Below are 25,007 nucleotides of genomic sequence, written 5' to 3' on the forward strand. Positions count from 1 at the left end.
CATTTACCCAACTAATTAACCCTCGGTGTGACGGTGCCCACTGGACAGGTGAAAAAGTAGAGGACTCGAAGGAGTGGCCTGCTGAAGGTCACACCACCATTACATGGTAGCACCCGACACAGAACCCACGCCGAGACCCCCCACGGCTTGCCTGCAGACTCTCACTGCCCCGGAGATTGTGGGGGCAGGACCAGCTGCACTGTATCCTTTCCTCACAGCTCCCTACGCGGCGACCCTCCCCTGTGCCTGGGTTTTAAAAGGCTCTTGTCACAACTCGACAGGGGCAATTTGGTAACGTCTGCCACGGAATTTATCACCCAGATGTGCTCGCACGCGTGGAAAGTCACACGCACGCGAGGTTTTTTCATGACAGTGCCACGATAGCAGCAGGTCAGAACTAACTCAATGTGTGGCCACAGGATGCTGGTCTGCACTGGTCGCAGTGGGTCTGTGCATGTGGTGGAATAGTATGCAGCCCTGAAAAGCAGGGAAGAGCTTCGGGCTCTGACTGGAAAGTTGGCTACAATATAGTACTGTGTTAAAAGGATGGATGTAACAGTACATAAAAAACATGACATGGCTTTTATTGAATTTCCCCAAGAGCTGAATATCTTTAAGTCTTTTTTTTTTTTAAAGATTTTATTTATTTATTTTTAGAAAGGGAAGGGAGGGAGAGAGAAAGAGAGAGAAACATCAATGTGTGGTTGCTGGGGGCTGTGGCCTGCAACCCAGGCATGTGCCCTGGCTGGGAATCGAACCTGCGACACTTTGGTTCGCAGCCCGCTATTTTTAAGTCTTATATAAAGACATCATCCATCAGTGAAAAAGATTGAAAAAAATGCAACCAGAATACCAACGTGGTTTCCATCATTTGAACTTATTTTATTGATATTCATTAGCAAATAAAGTTTTTATTGTTGATTTTTTGATGCATTACAACACACTTTTGGGTAGTGGTTGCCCGCTGTTGATCATTTATTTACTGCACTAAACACCGCAATCTCTGGACTGCTGATTTCCACCCTGGTGTTTCCTCTGGGACGCGGGTGGCTTCTCTCTGAATCCACCGAGGGGTCCATGCGGCCCACGGTTCCCATGTTCCTTCGTTACTCTACCTACGGCTTTAAAATACATTCCAATAAAAAGGTGTCTGCTCCTTGCAGTGAGGGCACACTGACAGCCACAAGGAGTGTTGAAAATGTAACGGACCAGCTCTCTCGTGTTCGCAGAATAAATAGTCTGAAGCCGTGGGACAGAGGGTCCTTCCCAGGGACTTCCTTGAAGTGTCTTCGGTAGACATAAGGCTACACTCCTTCCATGAAGGACACATCCTTTGTCCGGGGTTGGTGGGCGGGGTGGGTAGTGGGGGCTGCCAGAGGGCCAGTTTCTCCGGCACGTGATGTTCTCCTCTCGTAAATGCCGGCAACGAGGGGCCACAGAATAAATAAATGACCTGCCGAGACCGCAACGCCACAGACGTGCCGCAGCTGGAGCTGGAGAGAGGGTGCGTGTTCAGAGCACGGCACACATACATAATAAATAAAAGTTCAGAACCGTGTTGGTCACAGCGACAGCAACAGGGCCGGGCTCCCTTGCTCGCCTACCTGCATCTTGTGAGCACCTGCATCTGTTCCTCGGGACAAAGGGCGGCACCGGAGACGGGAGTTGGTATGGGGTGGGAGGGCCTCTGGGGGGAAGGAAACGGCTTGTCGTGGGCTGCTCTGCTGCACAACAGCAGGGTGAAGTGTGTGGGCCTTGCACGGCTGCCACGGGAGACCACGGAGGGGAAAGCATGTGGGCCAGACTCAGAGCCTGGAGTCAGGACTGGGCCCCAACCCCATTTCTCCGGGGAGCCGGCTGGGGGTCGCGTTTGGCCGTGGCTCTTTTTCCGTTGACAACTGAGGCGTTTCACTGACCGACCGCCTTTCCCCCTGCCCCCCTTGCTCTAAACGCTGCTGTTGGAGTTGCCTCGGGTCTGGTCTTACTCCTCTGGGTTGTGCCACCGGATCCCAGAAATAAGCCGGCCTCTCACTAGCGGCTTGGGGGTGGCTGCCGCGTGCATCTGGGCGTCAGAACCACAGAGAGGACACCCAAGGGGACTTCCCAACCTGCACGAGGACGGCCCTGCCTGTAAAACTCAGACAAACACCACAGGACTTGTGCACGGCCCACGGGGGCCGCGGAACGGTGCAGCAGAGTGTGAACACGCTCTCTCCCGGGCCAGGAGTCTGGCCTGATGGCTGATGGCAAAACAGGGGCGGGTGACTTCCGGTGGAAGGCATGGAGAGGAGGAGTCACACCTCGGGAATGACATGGCTGCACGCTGGGGCAGGGGCGTGCAGGTCTTGGAGAGGCTGGACCCCCGTAAAAGAAAGAACAGCTCTCCAGTCCTGGAAGCGCTGGCAGCTGCGCGTGGCTGCCGACGGAGGTCCCTTCCGCTCTCAGAGGGTGGGAGAGGCAAGGTGCCCAACGACACAACACGGGCTGGGGGAGAAGGACGGTGCCATGTGCATGTGCCGGCTCATGGTGCGCACGCCGGCAGCCGGCCACGATTCCCCGGCTTCCTATCCATGGGATACGAATGTCCTGGGGAGTTTCAGTGCTTCTCAAAGGACGGAGGAGGGAAAGGACACCGGCCTGCCCCGCCCCCAGGTGAGCACAGGTGAATCCTCCGGAGAGCAAGGACAGTGCCGGGCACTTCCCTCGGGATCTGAAGGAAGGGCAGGTTGGAGACGGGTCTCCAAGTCCTATGTACACACTGTACAAAGTCTCCACTCTCCCCCCACGAGGCACGAGGCTGATTTGTCTAGCTGGGAGGGGGCGGGCGAGGAGGAAGGTGGGAGGGAGCGCAGTGCAGGGGGGAAGCGAGGGAGGCAGGACAAGATTGGTCTCCTCCGAGGAAGGGTCCCCCCGCCCACCCTCACCGCAGGCTAGTTTGTTTGGGGAGCTTAGCACCCATCAAGATGCCCGAGGTGAGGGTCACGGGGGCCTTCATCTGCATGCTGGAGCCCACCATGGTGGGGAAGCTGCGATTCCGCCGGATACCGCTGTTGAGCTGCAGCCCGCCGATGGCACTCGTGACGGCGGCAGCAGGGCACCCGAGAGGCAGGCCCTCGGGTCCCAGGCCTCCGGGGACGAGGGCCGGCGCCGGGCCGGGGGGCCCGCAGAGGAGAGGTGCCTGGTCCTCAGTCAAGGCGGGGACGTGGGCTCGCCCTGAGTGCACCACTTTGGCCACGCCGAGCCTCCTGACTTTGTCCACGAGGTTGAGGTTGGAGACGGACACGTCCGTCTGGCTCTCGCTGCTGCGGAGGCTCTTCTTCTCCCGCACCTCCCGCAGGATGGAGCTGGCCGGCTTGGAAGCCAGGAAGTTGTCGTAGGGGGGGCTCGTGCACTTGAACTCGAAGGAGGGCGGGGAAGACGTGGGCGTGGGCGTGGGCGAGTTGGGCGGGGTGGAGGGGATCACAGCCATCCTGGGGGCGCGGGAGTGCAGGAGGGCGCCCCGGCTGGCCCTGTCCCAGCTCTGGGGGTCGTACACGGCCGCGGAGATGCCCCGCTCCTTCAGCAGCCACACCAGCCCCAGGGACGTGCTCATGGTGGTCGTGGACTCGCGGGCGTTGGTGAAGGACTCGGCCAGGCTCAGCCTCCGGGGAGTGCACGGCGTGGCCACGGGCGTGGACTTTACGTGGCTGGCGCTGCCACAAGCCGGAGTCGGGGCCGAGTTAAGGCTGGCGGGGAAAGACAGAGGTCACTCATCGGCAAACAAACATCCACGAGCACCAGGAAGAGGGTCCGTGGCCAGTGCCCTGCCGTGGCGCCGGGCAGGCCTGGGACGCAATGAGAGGACACCCCCAGCCCAGGCCCCCTGCATGCCTCTTCCCAGTCTCTGCCTCCCTCTCACCCCAGGGGCTCGGATCCCCTCAGTGGGGCGTGGTTCCTGCTCACAGGCAGCTGCTCACGGTTCCCGTCTCTCAGCCCCACGGGGTGCATTTAACTGTCCCCTTTGCAGGTGAGCAAGCGGGCTCCGAGGTTGGGTGGCTGACTCAGTGTCACACTCAGCTATTCAGTGGAAGGCCCAGGATTCGAACCCAAGTCTAGTGACCCCCCCCCCAAAAAATGGGGGAGGAAGCCGTTGGACAGAGAGGCTTTCTTCCCCTACCGAGTTTACTCAAGCTCCAGAGTTCCTTCCCACGACCTACTTCCTTCCCTGAGACGACCCAAGATTATAGGACAGGGGTGTCAAACTCATGTTCACCGGGGGCCACATCGGCCTCGAAGTTGCCTTCGAAGGGCTGAATGTAATCTCAGGACTGCATAAATGTAACTGCTCCTTAACAGTTAAGCAAGAGCTTAGTGCTGCCACCAGGTAGAAACAAGGTGCCGGGCCGGATAAAACAAGGTGGAGGGCCGGATTCGGCCCGCAGGCCTTGTGTTTGCCGCCTGTGCTACAGGGTACGAATTTATCGAGGAATGGCTGAAGCAGGCGGGGCATCCAGGTTGGGGGCCCTAGGGCAGCGGGAGTCAGAGGCCAAAGGTGCACATGGGGTCAGCAGCGGACCCAGCCCCGACTCCCACTACAGCGCCCTTTCCCTTGCCTGGGGCAGTGCCCAGTCCCTGCCGCGGTTGCCTGAATCTGGAACTTGAGAGTGTGGGGATGGGGTCAGGGGCAGCTGCCCTGGGTCACCAGCTCCGCGTCTATGGAGCCCCAGGCCAAGGCCCAGCAGGTGCCTGAAACCGGTCACTACAGGGAAGCGGATTCCTGCGCCCACTCGCGTCCTGCTCGCTGGGGACCCACTGTGTTCCAGAAGCTGGGTTCAGGAATCAGGACAGAAAAGTGGGTGAGGACCGGCAGGGGACCTGCCTTGCTGTCTGCTCAGAGGATGGGAGGGGACCTCCTGTGACACCGGCCACCGGAGAGGTGCGGCCACCAGGCAGCTGCCCTAGGCTGCTGCCGCACGGGTGGCTGAGGACCCGGCAGCGCGTCCTCCCTACAGACTCTCGAGACTGACCCCAGTGCCACCCAAGGGGGTGCCTGGGGCCGCAGGTGCCCCCTGGTGGCAGCCAGCTGGGTGGTCCCCAGGAGCAGGCGGACAGGGCCCTCTCCCCTCAGCCTGACGGGGGCAGGACCAGATCCCTTGGACAAAGCACCAAGGTAGGGAAAGGGGGGCAGGGGGCGCACTCTGGAGCAGGCTCCCGGAATGGCCTCCGGGAGCAGGGCCCCCGGCGGGAGGCACAGCTCACAGGCAAGTCCAAGCTGAGGCATCGCTGGGTCCCACACTCAGGTGACCTTGCCGCTGAGCGGTCAGCACAGGGCCAGCGAGGCACAGAGAATGAACAGGCCCATCCCGCACAAGCGCTGGGGTCGGGGTGCCGGTGGTCGGGGGCACCCAGAGAAACCCGAGACTGGAAACCACAGCGGATTCCTAAGGTGGAAAGGCGGACTCTCCAAATGGTGCAGGTGGAATTCTACAAAGTGCGGGTCTCCAGAGCTCCGGACCCAAACAGCCTTGCTCCCCGGGCCATTCCCAGGCACAGTCTCCACTGTGTCCCGAGCTGCCATTCTTTGAAATGGGGGCAAAAAGCCTCCCTTGCCTCAGACTGCCCAGGCTCTCCCGGCCCTGGCCTGGCCCTGCAGACGCGGGCAGCCTCGCAGGCGCGAGTCCTCAGGCCCCAGCCAGACTGGTGCCAGGGCGCCTGCCTCTCCCCGGGGAAGCCCTGTCCCAGGGTTTTAAACACGAGCTCTTCCTTGGGGGAGGGGAAAGCCAGGCCCTCCAGAGGCAGGGAGGGAGGTGGAGGAGACAAGCTAAAACTCGGAGATCCCCCTCCGTCCGGTGAGAACTTCGGTTAGGCCTGTATTAGTGCTGGGGCTGGGCTCGACTGGGGCGTTTAGACGGGTTAGGGGTGTCCGCCGTCAAGGCCAAGTTAAAGTTAGCCAGGCACCACCACAGAGACACACCCACGCCTAGGTCCTGGGTTAGTGGCGGCCACGCGTGCACACACAGCCCCTTCCTCGCGGCCCTGCCGGGGCGGGCGCTGCCGGCGTGTGCTCACCCCCTGCCTCGCCCGTGGGCTCACTGTCTGCCCTACACCTCCTCTCAGCTCAACGGGGCCTGGGCTGCTTCGCCGTCCTCCGCACGGCACCTGCGGAGAGTCATTCAGAGTGTGAGGCGCTCCTGGGGCGCTGCTCCTGGGGGGCGCTGCTCCCTCCACGCGGGCCCTGATTGCCTCCCGCCCTCTCGGCTTTACCTTCCTTCCCCGGCACCTTGCACCACAGAGGAAATGACTGGGGGCGAGGGGGGGTCACTTCCTTTCACTAGGAGCTGTGGAATCCGGCCACGCAGCCCACCCTGTGCCGTGCAAGTCCCCCTTCCCGATGGTGTCAACCGCTACTGTCCTGGGGGGCACCAGAGGGAAACGGGTGCACAGGGCATGTGGCCTGGTCTTCAGATCTGTGTGGCTGTGGGGCATGGCCTCTGTGGTCTATTCCAGGGGCACAGGGGCCCCCACTCCTGCCTGGGAAGAAACTCCATGCTCTGCTGGCAAACTTTGGGGCCTGTGGAAGGCCAGCTGCCGCCAATGAAGGAGAGGCCTGAGACTCTCCCACAGCCGATGCACAGGGCCCCTGAAGGTGGTGCAGGTCCCTTCACCTGCATCGATCTGAATGAATAGGGACCTCGATTCCAAGGGAAACAGGGGCCCCCAGACAGGAGCCTGCAGGCGCTCACGAGATGTTTCCGCTGGCCAGGGTTGGCGTCCAACACACCTCTCTCCCTGGGCCCTCCTCAACACCGCATCTCGCAGGGAGGGTCCCCAACCCCCAGGGCCGGGGTCCCTTACCTTGGCGTGACCCGCGTGAGCTCATCTGAAGGATGCAGGATGCGACAGGTGGTGAAGGTGAAGGTGGAGTTGGTCTGTGACATGCACTTCCCCGGGTGGTGTGCTAAATCGGGTACATTGGGGGGAGGGAGGGGGGGACAAAACATATTTCTTGCATCCTCGTACACGTGAGAAAAGAGAAGAAACCCGGCATGGCCCTCCACAGATGCAAGAAGCGACGGGCTACCTCGTTGCCTGGAGCTGGGCCAGGAAGGTGAAACGCCCATGTTCTGGGTCGAAGGTGGTCCCTCAAAAGCGACCACACTCCGGGGGTGGGGGGCACTGCGTGCAGAGCATCGGAGTCCAGCTTCCAGCCCAGTCCAGACAGGGCTCCCCACGGGGGTTCTGTGGCCAGTAGTGGATCCAGTTCGAGGGGCTAAGGGGCCCGTGGGGGGGTCAATTTGGTTCCCCTTTTCGGGGGTCAGAATTGGCTTCGGTCTCGGTTGCTTTACATTTCTTTTCATTGCCGAACTCTGCCGGAGGAGGGGGATGGGTGCAGGGGGCGGGGGGGGGGGGGCGGAGAGGCACTTGCCACGTGGGCGCAGGGCAAGGCTCGTGCGGCTCCCTTTTCTGTTAACACAGAAAGGGGCTCGAGGAGGCTGGTTCCACTACTGCCTGTGTGTGGCCGGCAGGGGGCGCGTGGGGGCTCCGCCGCCTCAGCAATAACGTGGCCGCGACCCGGGACCCAGGGCTGTCTGCGGCGCTGGCACCCAGCGGTGCCCGCGGGGCCAGCCCCCGGGCCGCTTTCGTGCCGTCTCTAGGGTGCCTGATTTCTAATGAAAATGAGACGGCAACAAGTGACCCTCAATTTGCTTCCTTTGAAAGGTCTACCGGGTTATTGGTAAGGCGGCTGGAGGCTGCGAGCTGGAGCACAGTCCGTCACAGAAGCGTTGGGGCCGAGCGCCAGAGAGCGGGGAGTGATCAGAGGGAGGGGGTCTGCGGGAGACGTCATGATTGCAGAGGTCATCCTCACTCAGAACTCAGACGTTAACAAAAATGAAGAAAAAAGGGGAAAAAAGATGCTGTTCCAGATAGCATGCACGATGAAGTACTGGGGTACCCCCGCCCCCCCCAGCCTGTTCCCCCCCACCACCCGCAGCAGCTCAGCGCCCCCAGAGACCTCCTGGGAGAAAACTGATCGGGGCATCAGGGCCCATGAGCGCTCTGAAGATTCCAAAGGCTGTGGGTGAGAATCTTCTGGCTCTTTATGGCAAGTTTTCTCTGGGATTGGACAAAAAAAAAGAAAAGGAAGCCACAGCCGAAGAGATCGGTGCTCCGGACCTACAGATCCACACGTGGCTGATGGTGTCTTAGGAAAAAAAAAACCAAAAACCAAACACCAGAAACAAGATGAAACAAACAAGCAAACGAACAAAAACTGCTGGGCACACGCACACGGCAGGCAGGCAGGCAGGATGCAGCCAGAGCACAAAAATGGCGGCAACGCAAGCCTGGTCCGTGCCGGTTATTACAGTCCAACCCGGCTCTCTCTCTGGGTCAAGGGGGGCTCCATGGCCCCTGGCGTGGCAGCCAGTGCCATGGCCAGAAAAGCAAACTCAACCACAGGGAGCTCCAGGCAAAGGATGGGAGGGGGGGTGCATAAAAATAGCCTCGATGAATCTTCGTTTGCCAACTAATAGATGGAACGTTTAGGGACTCGGATGCCCGAGAAGCTGCTGCAAGCAAAACAAAAATGGAATGAGCGATGGAAAAAAGGCAACCGAACAATCACGATTCTCTGACTGCCATGAGGTCTAGGAGCAAAAGCAACAGAACCCCTGAGAAAAGCATCCCAAATACCGCGAGGGGTTATTTAAGCAGGAGGAAAGAAAAAGGCAGTAGACAGAAGTAATTGAGAAGAAACAGTTGGAAGAGAGGGTAACATTTAAAAAAATCAAATAAAAGCCAGGCCGGGTTTGAAATTAGAAGCGTGTCCCATTTAAACACAGGGCCAGACGTCATACCAAGGGGACACGCCGCTCCCTCCCTCCCCCCTCCCCACCCCACGGGGTCTTCTATTGCAACAGGGGGCGTAAGATGGACATTTGAGAGACACAGTGGCATCAGCAGAAGCAGAACCCATCTTACGCAAGTGGGTTTCGGGGACGGGAAAAGGCTGCTAAAATTCAGAAGTCATTGTTCCCCAGAAGGAAAAGACAGCTTTAGAAGCCCAAGGAAAATCGACTCGTTTCCAAAGTGCCAAAGGCAGAGAGAGGTTGGGCCCCTCCGAAATACCACTGGGACGCCTGGGACCCGCCAGCTCTCCACGTGTCACCGCGTGTCACCGCCTGCCCGGCTGCTGCAGCGCCTCCCTTCCTTGGGACACAACACAGGGACAGTGAGTCGCCAGAGGCTCCTGGAGCAGCCACAGAGCAGCTCCGGGCGCTTCCTACGGGCCTGCTCTGCGTGGGGAAGAGCAAGTTCTCACAGGAGGGGGCGCAGGCAGGATCTTCTCAGCGGGGCGGGGACTCGGGGGGGGGGGGGGGGGCGGGCTCACTCCTGAAGTCCCCACGCACCGGCACGCACCGGCACGCACCGAGCCCTGCCTCCGGGGTTGCTCCCTGGGGCCTCCAAGGACGGCGCTGCTCGTTGCTCGGACCCAGCGCTCTGCCTGCCGGCTCAGACCCTGGTTCTTTGTCTCCATCTGACCCGTCCTCAGTGTCGTGGGGGACAGGGAGCTGCTCAGAGTGTTGACGCTGCCCTGCCCAGCGCTTTCTTTCCTGAAGGGTTTTGTTGAGGAAGGAAGGTGCCTGTCTGTCCCGATAAAACCCCTAATCCTTTATTATTTTCATCTGTTCTTCCCTCCCCAGGGGCTGACCCTGGCATAAAATCCTGACCTACCAGAGATAACCTCTGAACTTCATTAGCCCTGGATCATTCGAGACCTGTGTTGGCGAATCACGTGTGGGTGGCCTGTGTGCAGGTCTCTGTTCTGCAGGCATGCACCTGGTACGGGGCTCTGACCTCGGCGCTCCCCTGGGGACCCGTGAGACCTGGTACTGACCGGAAAACTGGGCGCATGGGCTCCTGCTGCTGCAGCAGGCATGGGAGTGCCTGCCCCCCCCCACTATGCCCGGTCTCCAGCAACACCCTAGACACCGCTGCAGACTGTGCTGGGGACTACGGGCGAGACCCAGGCAGTCTGCTGGTGGAACGCTCGGGCCTCCGGGGAGGGAGGATGTGCAGGAGATCCCACCACCCTCCCAAAGGGGAGGAGAGGGAGGGGCAAGAGCAAGGCCAGCATGCCTTGGTGGGGACCTGAGGACGACCGGACGCTGCCGTCTGGCCATCCAAATCAGATTGGTGCACGCCAGCTCACGCGCTTCAGCGGTCCGAATGGGGCTCCCCTTCCCCACCCCCAGGGAAGGACGGGCTGGCCGTGTGCTGGGGACGGCAGAAATGTTTCTCTCTCAAGGCCACCGCGGCAGGCGGTCCTTCAGAGGACCCCCCCAGTGAGCCCACACGGATGTCTGGGAGCGACTGCGGCCCAAGAGGACAGGCGGAGCACCGCACGGCCGCTGTCCGGAAGGCCGCCGTGGCCCGTCTGCACGCTACAGCCTGGTCAAGGGTCTCCCCTGGCTGAGGTGGTCTCCACGTGTCTGGGTGTGAACGTAGGCTGGCCTCCGCTTTCTTCTAGCTCTGCTGCTTTAACCCCACCTCCCCTGCCCTCTAGGGTCAAGGCGTCAGAGAAAAAATTCCACCGCACTGTCCATCCAATCATCCACCAAGGCCCGAGCGCTGGCCTGAATCCTTAACCACACGTGGGCTCCTCCCTGCTCCTGAGCATGGAGCGGAGCACCTTGTCAGTGCCAGAGCGACTGCTTCCTCTGACACATCGATGAAGCACCCCTGCCAGATGAATTAAAACTCAGCATTCACTGGAATAAAGTAAAACTCTAATCTAAGAATTGTTTTCGACAATCCGTTTTAATTATCTAAATGATTTACAAATATGAAAACAAGGAGTCGTCGTTTGTAAGACATGGGGTCATAAAAATCGGCAAATTGTGACACAGGAATAAAACATTAAAATATATGAATACTTTCTTGTTTTCAGTATGTACTCAAAACGTTTTTCTCCATGGGATAGCAGGCTCCAGACAAAAGTGCCTACTACACACGTCTTCTCAATGTCCTCCCATCGGCCAGTTGCAAGAAAAAAAGGTTCGTCACCTTTTGTCCCCTAAGTTGTCCCTCCTCAGTGGTCCCAGGCCGAGGGCGGCTCCCGGAGCTGAGCTGCCGGGCAACAGAGAAGCCTGACCATAGAGGCTGGACCTAGGGGGGTGGGGGTGGGACCAGACCAGCCTGGATTCAAATGCCAGGGCTGAAGATGCCTAGGCCTTCCTGCTGACGCCTACCTGTCTACCCTTGACTCCAAGGTTGCATACCTAGTGCCACACCGGGCCTCTGGGGGCATTATTTAGAGCAACGTGCTTCTCACGTTCCAAGAACCAGAATGGTCCCGCCATTCCCGGTGACAGCGAAAAAGGAGCCCAACCGCTGTCGGCGCCTCTCCTTTCTGCAGGAGCTTTCACCGAGCCTCACCCAGGAAGCAAGCCCCAGAGAACGCTCATCTAAACTCTCGGACCTGTCCTAAGTTTCCTCGGCAACCCGCGCCACCCTGCTTGATGGCACACTTCCAACCCGACCCCTTGGCAGCCCCGGCTCCTGAGCCTCTGGGAGCCTCTCCGCAGGGTGGGGGATGGGTTCCCTGCAGGGCTGAGTGAGGAGGGAAGATGCAAGAACATTCTTTATGTTCTTGTTACTAAGAAAAGGGGCTGGGAGCTAGGTCCTCGTCATGGGTCCCCTCTCTCCCTCTGAGTTCAGACAGAAGTTCTCAGTGGACGCCGTAAGCATTACCCCTTCTGAGCCACTTCTCAAAGACGCACCTAAAGGTGCTTCTCTCGACTTCCGGACGCACCGTCTAGCCCACGTGTGGGGCTGTAGGGAGGGATCATCGCACCCGCCTCGCTCCCTCCCACCTGAGCCACGAAACGTGGCAGACACGGTCTGGCCTGCGCTCTTGTCCATCTTTCCCGGGGGCGCGGGCGCTCACAACGCAGGGCCGAGACCACGCCGCCGGCTTCCCTTTCCCAAACACGAGGATGGCGAATAGTAAGTGTTGTCACTCATTCCCTTGCGAGCTTAATCTGGTAGCTTAATGGCTGCCTAAAATAAAATGAATCGTAAATAAGCCTACCTGCTACACAAATCCTTTTAGCTTGAGGGCACCTCTAGATCCTGTGTTCAAGTAAAAATAAAAGCCAGCCCCAAATAAAGTCCCTTGGCCACAGGCATCTGCACTCCGCCAGGGCATGATGGGTGCCACCAGCAGCCCTGGCTGGTGCGGCTCAGTGGGTTGCGCACCAGCCTGCAAACGGAAAGGTTGCCGGTTCAATTCCCCGTCAGGGCACCTACTGGGGGTGTGGGTTAGGGCCCCGGTTGAGGGGGCATGTGAGAGGCAACTGAACCATATTTCTCTGGCACATCGATGTTTCTCTCCCTATTCTCCCTTCCTTCCCCTCTCTCTAGATGAATAAATTAAAAACAAATCGACAGTAAAAGAGGCATGCCACCAACAGCTTGAGCTCTGCCCCTCCGAGCATTGTACAGGGAATGCCGTGGCCTCCGTGAGTGGGAGTTATGAATCACAGAGATGAATGAACACCCTCCTTCCAAATGCGGTGACTCAGGAACATCATGAGGATAGAACCACTGGTTAACCCATCTTTTTCCGGGTCTCTCCCCATGCCCCATAAGAGCCTCCTCCTCCTCTTAGCGCCTGCAGCCAGGGGGTCCGGGAGTCTGGCAACTGGTAACCCCGTGCCCCCTGTGGTCCCAGGGCCCTGAGCACGAGCCTTTTCAACCCAGTGGCGCCTAGGAGGTGGGCAGCTCTGCACACTCATGGTCCCAGCCTTCATGCCCGTTGGGACCGTGGGGGAGGGGGTCAGAGGAGAGACCGGCCCAAGCTGTTTTCCAGATGCACCTCGTGCCCTCTCTCTAGAAGACCTTCCTGACATCCTCTCGGGCTTGGTTTAGTTAGGGAATACTGCTAAAAAGCGCTTTTGAAAAATCCACTTTGAACAAACAAGCGAGCTGGAAAGGAAGCTCATACACCTTCATTCAAGTTAAAAGAGTTCGAGGGCTGATCACGTGTGGCCCCAAATCCTCAATGCTTCCCGGGCTCTCTCCTCCTTTAATGCAGCTCGTGGGTCACAAGTGCTCTCATCCACCTTCTGAACGATCCAGAACTCATCCTTCCCCCTAAAACTGCCCAGCTCAGCTCAGTTTGGAAATCACCAGGGGACTCAAGACTCTGTCTCCTAGACACGGGGAGAGGCCCATAACAGGAGGAGGGGAGCTGATGTTTGTGGGGTGGGGGGTTGGGGGGTGCAATAATCCACTTCTTTTTAGCAGCCTTTCCCGCTCCCGCTTCAAGAGCCCCGCCGGGCCGTGTACCTCCAGGATGGGCAGGGAGCTGCACCCATTGGTTACAAAAGGAGGCATCCGACTCTGCGTTAGCAACCAGAACGGCATGATGGGAGTGCTTTCATCGTCACCCACACAGACGCGCGGAAGCTACAGACAGAGAGGCACTACTACGGATGGCGCTCGGGACAGAGGTGACAATGGCCCAGAACTCTGCCTCCGGTAAAGGTGCCCGGTTGACAGGACGTATCTCGGTGCCCTCACCAGACCCCTCCTCCTCCTCCTCCGTGGCCGAGGGCGGCTCCTGCATCTCTTCTGGGAAAGCCTGAGGCCGGCTCGGGTAACTTCTGCTGCCTGAGACAGTCACACGTGCTCGGGACCTCTCCCCTGAGGTCTCTGGGTGCTGCACTGGCGTGGAGGTAGCTAGGCCCGGGAGGGAAATGTGGTCACCTGTGTCGTCTTCTTCAAAGTCGTTAAGGCAGTACACTTCGTCCAGGTCCACGTCCAGCGTCCGGAAGCCCTTGGTGACCACGCCGGGCCGGGGGTCCAGGATGCCCCCGAGGTGAGGCTGAGCCAGCTGCTGCCAGTGGTGCAGGGTGGCGGAACCTTGCAGGAGAGAGGGCAGACAAGGGGGCACAGGGAGGAGAGAGGGTTAGGACGGGCGTCGGAGCTGACGGCTGCTCACCCCCCTGGGGAGCCCCAGCAGGCCCTGAGCTCCGCGGTATGGGGTGGGTGACTCTGGCGGGGACTGGCTGGCCCCGCCCCACCCCCCTTCTGCTGTGCAGCTGCAGCTAATACCCACCACACCCAGAAAAGGCACCACTTAAAGGACTAAAAAAATAATTTAGATGTGACCTAAAACTCCTGCCATGTTGTGTGCCGACTGTGTTTGGGACAAACACTTCAATTTAAATCAAGTGATGCCAGCCCCCAAATCCAACACGGCGTCGTGTTAGGAAGAGGAGAGGAAAAAATAAGTGAGACAGGCACGAAAGGGGGCTCTGGGAGGGGCACCACGTCCTGACTCTGTGTGGAGTGCACACTGCTGGGAACGGGGAGGACACAGCAGAGGGAGAACGGGACGATGCCCAGCCACCCCCGGAGCCGCGAGAAGAGAAAAGCAAAACCAGACGGAAGCGGCACATGGAGGAGAGGTGGGCTCGGCCCTGGCCCGCTTCGCTCAGGTGTCCTGCACCTGCAACTCGAGACGCCCCAGGTTTAGGGACAGGGGACTGGCCTAAAGGAGGTGTGACGGAAGAACACAGTAGGTCCACACAGAGGTCTGAGAAGGAGGAGCCGATCTCCCCGGTGACACCGGACCCCAGGACTCGGATGGCACCACGCGAGATCTGTAAGAACGCCGGAGTGTGTCCCTGAGGACCCTGTAGGTGGCCCAGGTGCTCACACAGATGTGTTCCAAGACCAGGTGTGCTGCAGAAGCTGGGGTGGAGACGTGTACTCCCTGAGGATCAGCAACAAACCTTTGCCACGTGGCCGTGGCCACAGGCTGCCCCGCCCACTGTCCCCTCGGAGCACTGGCTGTGCCTCCCGTGGCCCTGGTGTTACGGGGGCTCGGCCGGTGAGGCTGGGTGTCCTGTCCTCACCCCCCCCCCCCCCCCGATGAAGTGAACCACACACATCAACACTCCACACTCAAGACAGACTTCGGGAGAGGGTATCGGGCCGTGGAAGGCAAGGGCCTTCCCACACACGTGGCCTCTCAGACCGTCACTGCTGCCTCGCCGACCGCGTCCTCTGTTGGGAGGGGGCAAGAGCCCCTCTAGCCACTGGGCTGCCCCCTCAGAATGGGAGCCGAGGATGCCAGGAGCCGGCAGCTCGGGGAATCAGGACGGCACAGAAGGGAAAGGGGGGCAGGCGGCGAGGTCAGGAAGCCAACCGGGAATGTGGCCAAGGCACGGAGAAGCTGCGCTCATCGACCAGAAGCTCCCGGCCCTCGGGGGTGCCTAGCGAGGGTGCCGCCTCTCCTCACGGCTGGACGGTGACTTCCCACGGGCCACACCCAGCCGAGGAGCTGAGGAAGAATGTCACAAATGGGCCGTTTCAAGGCCACTGAAGAGAGGAAAATTGCCAGGACACATTTAGAAGACTTCCTGGACCCCCACTTTGAGGCCTGCCCCCCTATTAACTACACACCAGTACAACAGCAGCCTGATTAACCGGAATCTATTCAATAGAAACAGAGAAGACTCTGAATGCAAAAAGGAAAAGAAGGAACATTTGAAAACAGACGCGTGTCATGAAGAGGCATCACAGGCCTGTTCTCTCACTAGGTGGTGAGACATAGTGCATTGATTCTCAGCGGGGGGTGACTTTGGCCCCCAGGGGATGTTCGGTGATGTCCAGAGGCACTTCTGGTTGTCACAACCGTGGAGGGAGAGGGGCTGCTAATGGCATCCAGTGGGCAACGCTGGGGATGCCCCTTCCATCCCCCAGCACCCAGGACAGCCCCCACCACAAACAACGATCAGGCCCGATGTCAGCAGCGGCGAGAGGGAGAACCCCTGACCTCCCTCTGGCTGTGGGTCTTCCCTCTCAGGGCCTTTGAGAATCTGAAGGCAGCCTCGGACCCTGCCCCCAAAGGGGCCTCACATGGAAGCCTCGCACACATGCATACACGTACGGCCAGGGCTTTGCGCACACGCCAAGACCAGCTCATGGGACCCCGAGGCCCAGGTGCCGGGGCGTCACGTTGTACAAAGAGCTGCCCTGCACCGAGGCACGCCTGCATGGCAGCCGGTTTACAGGCGATACGGCAACTCCCTGCTCAAAACCGCCCCGGGAGGTACTGCCCCCCCACACTTCCCACAGGAGGGAACCGAGGCCCGGTGAAGTGATGTGACTTTCTGAAGTCCCTGGGACACTGGTGGCCTAGGCAGGGTTCGGCGCCAAAGCCAGGTTCTTTCAGTATCTCTGGCTACATGCCCCCCACCCCCCCCCAAAATCCACGAGCCTGAAAACAAGCGAGGACATCACCGATCCAGCCAGGAACACTGATTAAGTGAGAAGCATAAACGGTGAGCAGTGAACTTCCAGGTGGGTGTCCCAGCCCCACCGGGAGACATGTGCACTTCTGCTGATGGGACTTCTCCTGCCACCACCGCCCCCCCCTTGGGGATCTCCATTTGTAACCCACAACGGTCCCCCTGTTCATGTGGTCGCTGGGGGCGCAGGCACATTCCTGGCAACAAGAGCACACGGGGAGGAGTCATCAGCAAGGCCTGTGGCTGCAGCCTGGGACGGCGCATGTGGGCCATAGAAGGAGATGAGAAATCCCCGGACACAATGTGACCACACCGAGGAAGGGCCGAGTCCCATGCTTCTAAAGAAGGCTCGAGGTCTTTACAACGCACTGGGAAAGAACTCGGGGAGGCTAAAGGCTGGGCCAGGACCAGAGTCCCACGCACCTCAACCCTCCTGTTCAGCAGATGGCCCCCCTTGCCTCCCCCGTGCGTGGCTCCAGAGAGAAACAAGCCTACGATGGAACTGCTGTGGGAGCTAAAGAGGCTACGGAAGTGCATGGGGCTATTTGCCTTCCCTGACAACCCAAAGCCAATAGGAGTCAGTGAGGCTGCCCATCAAAGGTCATGCTAAAAGGTGCATGGACTTGGGTTTTCACCCCAGGCCTCAGGCCTCCTGTACTCATGGAAGAGCAGCTAACTTTTTTATTGAGCACTTACTAAGTGCCAGGCGCTCTTCTAAGGGGTCTGCATTTACTCACTGCATTTACTCAATTGTTGTGATCACCCTGTAGTCCTCATTTTACAGGTGAGGACACTGAGCACAGAGAGGTAAAGCAACCTGCTACTGGAGGCCGCGCTGCTGGCAAGTGGCCATGCTGTGATTCAAACCCAGGCTGCCTCCATTGTCCTCCTCTGAACCACACGGGCTGCCTGCCCGCCGGCAGTGAGGAGGCCTCCCACACGTGAGTCTCAGAAAAGGCCACCAACACACCTGAATGGCAGTTCCAAGGACCCACGGACGGCAGTAGGTGAGGACTGACTGCGCTATTACCTCCCTCCCTCCATCACCACCACCACCTCCCACCCCCACGAGAATGAGGCTGCGGCCAGGCCACAGGGCCAGGGAAGAGCACAAGCAACCTCTGTGCTCGCAGTTGGCACCAAGATGAAATCCTAAGAAACAAGGGCGTGGGCTGCACAGAAAACATGCTTACGGTTACCGCCCTGCCCCTCCGTTGGCCTTCCTTCCACACCCCACGGTTCTACCCAGAAAGTACTCATGTCCTCAGAGGGGGGACCCACAAGTTAGAACTAACCCTGCTGGGTAATGGCAGCTTGGAAGTGTACACTTTTCCCTACTTACACATTACCTTGCTAACTTGGAAATACAACCTTGGTGACAACGATCAGAAAGGGAGAGCAAAACTCGGGGAAAATACCGCCCAACTCATCTTTTTAATGCACGTCTCTCTCTTCCGGTCTGAATATTGTGCTTGTTCTTCGCCTGCCAACAGCCCGTCAGGTGAGCGGAAGAAACACGAGTGCTCGCCTTCTTAAACACCCAGCCCCGTGGTTTTGGCGGACTCCCACAGGCAGATAGCACGGTTCAGTGAAGAGGTAAGGGAGACGCCGATGGAAGAGCAGGTTGGCTATCTGCTGCGATCCCGGCCAACATCCTCCAGGGGCCTCGCCTCGGGTCCATTTACCTGGGTCACTGGAGACCACAGGAATCCTATCGGCTTCTCGGTGGGCCAATGGAAAGAGATGATGTAAGAACGTGGCTCCAGCACAAGGCTGGCCCACATCTCCACACGGGTAAGGCCGTCCGTCTTCAGGCCTGAGCTGCTAGACCAGGGTCAAGTTTGGGAAGCCTAAGTTGAATCAGGTGTCAGGCATATTACAAACACATCACATTCACTCTTCATCACAAATAAGGGGACGAGGGCTCAAGAAGGGGAGGGGACTTAGCCAATGTCACAGTCAGTGTGGCACTGAACCGGGTGTTGGGTAGATTTCCATGCCAGCAAGACACCGTGTCAAATTAAACGTAGTGACACAAAAAGTAATTGTGGAGGGGAGGGAGAAATAAAAGATTGTTGTGTTTTAAACAACTAAAAAGTCTGAGAACTACAAAATGGAGCCAGAGGGGCCTCTCTGAGGGTGAGATACAGGCCATAGTGATAAGACATGATTTCTTAATGGTCATGACTTAGCTTTCTGGTGAGCAGGGTACTAGCGATGAAATTTAGCTTGCAAATCTAATGGGATTTCCTCTTTATCCATTAGCTTATCCCAAAAATAATGCTACCTAAGTCACAAGATTAAAAGGAAAAAAGATGTATTGATCAAAATAAATTAAAAAAAAATCTCCTCCTGCACTAATGCTTGGGAAATGGATCCAAAAGCATATCCTTAGATGGTCTAATGAAACACAAGGTCAAATACAGAATGTAGACAAGATAGAGATGATAAACTCCAATGATTTCTGAGAGACAAAAAGAGAAAAAAGAAAAGAAAGGCAGAAAGTAAAATTGCAGAAATGGAAGATTTTATTGAAAGAAAAACACATAATCGTGGATCAGAAAACAATCACCAAACTTACAACTGAATAAACATGAAGAAAAAAAAAAAATGAGCCATCCCTTGTCTGAAATCTAAGGGCCAAAATTATACAATTCAAAAATAATCATGGGGAAAAAAAAAAAAAAAGAATGTACCCCACCCTCTTCCTGCCATCCTCTGGAGACTACGGAACCCAGCTTGCCTTGGGCCTTTAACAAGCACCAGCTCATGTTAGAACAGGAGTTCTCAACAGGGGGCAATGCTGCCCCCAAGGGGTTGAAAACGGGTTCTTCCGGGGAGAGAAGGATCTACTCTGTAGGCACAGAGCACACACACACCCGCAGCCCATAAACAGCGTATCGGTGCTTTTACATTGTTGGGGGAATAAATATCTTAACACAGCTTCTTCAAGGGGGCACAATTTTTTTCAAAGTTAAAAAACACTGCCTTACAGAAATTTTGGTTTGGCTTTTCATCAGCACTGTGATACAGAGCTCGAAAACACCTTCCTCAAACACACGGCGTTTCCAAACTGAAGGAGCAGAAACTGAAAATAACAAACATGGGGCTGGGAAGTGGAAGGTAAAGGGCAGACAGACATTTTTATAATGAATGAAAGAAAAAGAAAGAAAAAAGTGGTGCGTTTTTCTCATGAGTTCAGTCATCTGGGGCATCCCTGGGAGTAAAAAGGTAATTGCCCCTGGAAAACACGGGGTGAAGGAGACACAGGACCCACTGGCCTCCCCGGCCGCCCCCCCTCCTGGCCCCCAAAGAGTGGCGGTCGGGGAGCTTTGCTCAGAACACCGCGTAGGAAGAAAGCCGCACTATTTATTTAAAGACCGCAGCGGAACCTGCGAGCCGACAAATGGCAAATCGCTTTCACGTGGTTACTGAGAAAACCTACAGCGTTCGCTTTGCACCCCGCCCTTCTTGGCACCAAAATTTCCCAGGAGTCAAAGCCTTAATTCTCTACACTGCTCGGACCCCCGGGGTCGGACCTAAGGAACTTCTGAGCACATGAGCAACGCTACGCCTCTGGCTGAAAGGTCTGTATGTCTAAGGATCTACGCAAAAGAGAGAGAGCTAGAAAGGCAACGTCAAGGTGTTCTGGTCTTTGGCTTCCCGGCCCGGGTTAGTGTGGGTGCCCGCGTGTGTGTGTCTGCAAACCTGCACGGGGACCTGGGGGCCTAGTGGGAGCTCCTCAGAGGAACTCAAACCAGCAGCGCGGGCGGCTGTCCTTGAAGAAAAAGGAGTAGGTGTGACAGAGGCTGCCCGCCGGCGGGTGGTGGATCAGAGACCACAGGGAGTCCCCGAGGAGGGCCGAGAGGGGCCGGGGGCCCAGGTGATCACCTTCCAGCGGCTTCACGATCTGGAGCTTTTCGGGCAGGTAGGAGCGGCTGCTGAAGGACATGCCCGAGAAGCCGGTGAACTCGGAGAAGCGGGAGTGCGTGCCCAGGGACATGATGCTTTCGGTGGGCGTGAGGGAGCCCCCGCTGAGCAGCTCGCCCTTCTCCGCCAGCTCCCTCAGCTTCCTCTCCTGCTCCTCCTCGAAGAACTTCCTCTCCGACAGGTAGTTTTCCCGGCGGAGGGACAGCCGCCTCAGCGCCGTCTCCAGGTCGTGGGAGCCCGGCGTGCCTGGTGTCCCCGGCTTCTTACTCTGCTCGTTGTTTCTGGAAAGACAGGAGACAGGGTGAACGGAGGACACCCAGCAGGGGGCGCTGTACAACAACACACAAGGAGGCCTCAAGGCTGAACGGGCAAGGGTGGCTGCAGGATTTTCTAAGGAAACCAAGGCCAGCTGTTGAAATGTAGGCAAAAATGGGGAAACAAAGGCCTGTCCGGAAGAACTAATTCCCTCTGTTGCTTTTTTCTTTTTTTTTTGGTGAGGGGAGGGTAGAGAGGGAAGAGAACACTGAAGCAGAATGAAACTTTGCTCATAGAATGTAAAATCCAGTCTCTGCAAACAACCCCCTTAGGAAGAAGCTTTCTTTGGCTGCAGTTCCTAGTTCCCAGAAATGCAGCAAGCTCAAGAGATGCTTCTCTTTCTTCTTGAATTTAAGGAGCCGAAAGCTCAGGCCTGTTCTAATCATGCGGTTTCCCAGCAGTCTGAGCCCGCCAGTCGGAAAAGCTAATTTCACTAACACACGGGAGTAGCGTGCGTGTAGTGGACAATGCTGGGCTGTGTTTGCAGGGCTGCCGGGCGGAGAGGGACCGACCGCTGCTTGGAAGGCCCGCCGCAGGGACGCTCTGGGTGGTGGGCACCTGCGGGGCACCCCTCACCCCGCCTTCTGAGGCTCAACAGAATCCGGTCACGACACAGAGCCTGAGGACTTTCAAGCACCCCGGCCACCAGAGGGTTCACAAAACAAATGTCTCCGATTTAGCCTTCACCGTGAAGATGAACAGAATCAAATATTCACTTATCTGCTCCGTCGGCACTTTACAGAACAGCAGACTTCCTGCTGCATCCTGTACTACCTCCTCTGACTGGTTAAAATATCAGGATCAAGGACGAGCATGGACTCAGCGAGGGGGTAAAACACATCTGAGAACTAACGGGTCTGTATTTCTCAGGCGATTCTTATCAGCCCCTCTCTCTGATTACTGAGCCTATGCTCAATCCACACCCTCTCTCTCCAAACCAGGTAACAACAGCTCCTGGCTGGCTCACCCCATGTTGGTCGACTCTGCTTCCAGGATGATGCTGTTGGTCTTGTTGTCCAGGACGACATTGCCGACGTCGCTGCCGTAGAAGCTGGACCGAGGGGTGCTGACGCAGCTGGACAGGAGGGAGTTCATGGCCGAGGACTGGTTGGAGCCGGGGATGTTCATGGGGGAGGGTGTCAGGGACCTCTGCTTGACGACCTGGTTGATGTTTCTCACGGTCTCAAAGACTCGCTTCTGGTGGCTGCGGAGAATGCACAACATCTTCCATGAAGCAAGTGTAGGAATAACCTTGGAGCTAAAGCCTCCAAAAACTATCAACTGAGAAGCCCAAAAGCTAGCTGGCCCAAGTCCAAGCACCCTGACATCCTATGCCTTCCACGTGTTTCTTAGGGTGTTGGTTGGAATTCGAGAGACTCACTCACTACCCACTGAATTCAGGGCTCTAATATGTGCTTGCATCCTAAAGGGGATGGCAGCAAGAGCGATACAGCTTTCCACCTCCCTTCGGCTGGACCTACAAATAGAAACACTTCAGTAGTCCTCTGTCTCCCAGGCAGTTTGCTTTCCCCTGACAGCCGCTAGAACGTAAACGCCAGGAGGGCCAGGTCCGCTGCTCAGCACAGGAGAAGGCTCAACAAACATTTGTGGAACGAGTACTTCCTGGCGATTCATACACAGTCACGGGCTGCTTAATGACAGGGACGCATTTAGAGAAATGCATCGTTACGCCATTGTGTCGTCGTGTGAACATCACAGAGAGAGTGCACGTGCACACAACGAGATGAAAGGGCCCACTGCCCCCCGGCTACACACCTGGACAGCACATTAGTGCACAAAGCAGGACAAGGTTGAATCAACACAAGAGAAAAATGCCCTCAAGAGACGCGGCAAACCGGGGGCATGTGAAGCTGCGGCAGGCATAGTGTGCTCTCCTGTTCTACGGCAAACTTTTTTAAATAGAAAAAATACGCTCTAAAAAAGAATACAAGTACAATAACTACATACGCCAGTTACCTAGTCATCTATTATCAAGGATTAGGTGCTGTACGTAATGGTACGTGATACGCGTTTATACGACTGGCAACGCAGTAGGTCTGCTCACACCAGCATCGCCACATGCGTAATGCGTTGTGTTATGACATCATGACAGCGATGGCGTCACTAGGTGGTAGGATTTTCAGCTCCATCATAATTTAGGGGCTGCCGTCACACATGTGGTCCATGACTGAGCGAAATGTCGTTATGCAGCCCATGACCGTGTATCAAAAAAGCAAGGGAAAGTTCGTCTCAAACTTCTGAGATGATAAACACCAGATGAGTCCGTTTTTAGGAACTGCTGTTTCTAAGAGCAGAGCCGCACATGTGGTGCCCACTGGTTCCCTTCTAAGGAGAACAAGGCACATTTCTACAACGGACGCTTCTTTCTGGGGTGCGGCTTCACGCCTGCGCCGAGGCGCAGGGACACTGGTCCCTCCCAGGGCTGCCCTTCGGCTCTGTCCAGGGGGCTTTGGGACAGAGCACACACGATGAAACCAGACCCACAGGCTCCTCGTAAACAGCTCAGGGCAGGCTGAGTGCAAGGACGGACGCAGAGGTCAATGTCCTTGACCGGATGCAGAAGGGACACAGAAGCCTACTTATTCCTTTCCTCAAAGGTGTTAAATTGTGCTCAAGTAATGTTTTCCTCTGAGAGGGAAGATGAAAATGAATGGAGGTGTCCAGGCGGAGCTTGTGTTGAGAGAGACGGGAAACATCTCTCCTCTCCCAACTCTCGGGAAGTTCATGATGCGTCTTGAACACCTGATGGGAGAGCTCAGGGATGCTGTTCTCTCATCCCCTCATCTGCGGAGGGACCTCAGCGACCACTGTGGGAGCCGGAGGCCCAGGCAGGGTGCGTTCCGATCCCCCCACCGCCCCCCCCCCCCCCGGGTCACCGTGAAGTTTCTCTGGGGCGCTCGGGAGTAAGGCCGTACGCGATGTCCGGCGACTCGGGCTCTTCCAGCTGCAGCTCCTTCCGCATCGTCCCCTCGATCTCGGCTGCCAGGGAGTCCTGGGAAGAGCGAGGAGACACTGGTGTGAGCGGCAGCCCAGACACGCTGTCTCTAAGAGAGGCACGTGCCCAGGCGAGCCGCAGCGGGGTCGACTGAAGCCTCGAAGCCCGCAGACTTCCCGCAACACGAGACTGGCCACCGTCAGAGACCCCGGTGAAGAGACCTCCAGGGCAGGTTCTGAACGCTGCAGGCACCGAACGTAGCAGGTCCCGACAGAGCTGAATGGACAGGCCCTATCGCTTCCACACAGCTAAGGGTCTGCAGGCAAATCCTAATGCTCTCGGCCAAACCATGGAGCTGCAACTGCGGCCCAGGAGAGGCGGAGAACTTACGCAGGGAGAGAGGACTGTGTCCAGAATGGCACAACCGATGGGCCAACAGCCACAGGCCGCTAAGCTTATGGGCAGTGAGGGACAACGTCATGCCCACAGGAGCCATGCTAAGCTCCTGTCCACCCAGGCTGCAGGGTCCGCTAACTGCTCAGCTGGCCCGGGGTTCAGAGCCAGCTGCACTGCTTCTTGTTGTGTGCGCTGGAGCCTGACAGACAATCCCACGTGTATCTACCTGTATTTACAGGTAGATGCTGACAGCACCAGGTGTGTGTGGAGAAGCACCTGCCGAGGCCTCACAGGAGTGCGCCCGTGCAGGACAACCTGGAGGGGCAAGCCAAAGCCGTGCAAACCAGCAGAACATGCTGTGATGATGGGAATGTTCTCTTTATGTCCAACAGGGGAGGCCGCTGGCCAGCGTGGCCAGCATGACCGAGGAACTGAACTCTTGACTGCGTCTAACCTTCATCAATTTAAATACCTTTTCATGCATCATGCACTTTAAAAGGAGACATCACCAACAACAGAGCTATGCCAACAGCTACAGAAAAAGGTGAACAAAAGCTTTATCTCAGCAAACACGAAAGCTGAAATCTCTTCAGAAGAAACCCAACCGCAGATGTTCAATGCCACTCTTCTCGTGTGATGGTTTAAATTAGAAACATACACGTCTGTCCTGGGAGAGTGGGAAACGCGACGGAGTGAATCCCAGTTGCATGGGGCCTGGGAGACCACTGCACCCGGATGAGAAACCAGGAAGGAGGGAAACTGAGGCAAGAATTGTGCAAAGCTACACAGCCCAGCCTGGGAGTCAGGTGTGGTCAGCTTTCGATTGAGGGATTGGGGGGACAGAATGCTTTTTTTTTTTTTTTTTCAATCCTTACCTGAGGACATTTCATTGCTTTTAGAGAGGGGGGAAGGGAAAGAGGAAGGGTGAGAGAGACACACCGATGCAAGACAGAAGCACCGACTGGTTGCCTCCCATGCACGCCTGGACTGGGGACCAGCGCCCGCACCAGGGCTCGTATGCATCTGGACAGGGTTCAAGCACGCCCAGACTAAGGCTCAGACCCGCAGCCGAGGCATGTGCCCTGACCGAGAATTGAACCCGCAAC

General features: G+C 57.3%; 1 protein-coding gene across 9 annotated transcripts in view; it reads right to left on the reverse strand.

Annotated features, from left to right (window-relative positions):
• Positions 1–861: 861 nt before the first annotated feature.
• The window catches only part of TRAK1 (trafficking kinesin protein 1), a 102,203-nt gene continuing 78,057 nt past the window's right edge, over positions 862–25,007 (reverse strand). For 4 of the 9 annotated variants that reach the window (XM_036030479.1, XM_036030474.1, XM_036030476.1 and 1 more), the window contains 6 exons: positions 23,486–23,562; positions 21,517–21,753; positions 20,196–20,515; positions 13,567–13,908; positions 6,835–6,937; positions 1,930–3,725 (listed from right to left, as the gene is read on the reverse strand). In XM_036030479.1, the coding sequence (XP_035886372.1) occupies positions 2,921–3,725; positions 6,835–6,937; positions 13,567–13,908; positions 20,196–20,515; positions 21,517–21,753; positions 23,486–23,562 (1,884 nt within the window). In that variant the 3' untranslated portion in view covers positions 1,930–2,920. Of the gene's footprint in view, positions 3,726–6,834; positions 6,938–12,612; positions 13,909–20,195; positions 20,516–21,516; positions 21,754–23,485; positions 23,563–25,007 lie in introns of those variants that run through there. The other 5 variants (XM_028518119.2, XM_028518122.2, XM_036030475.1 and 2 more) reach the window with 5 other exon arrangements.

This window comes from Phyllostomus discolor, chromosome 7 (assembly GCF_004126475.2).
Source record: "Phyllostomus discolor isolate MPI-MPIP mPhyDis1 chromosome 7, mPhyDis1.pri.v3, whole genome shotgun sequence".
NCBI classification, from domain to species: Eukaryota; Metazoa; Chordata; class Mammalia; order Chiroptera; family Phyllostomidae; genus Phyllostomus; species Phyllostomus discolor.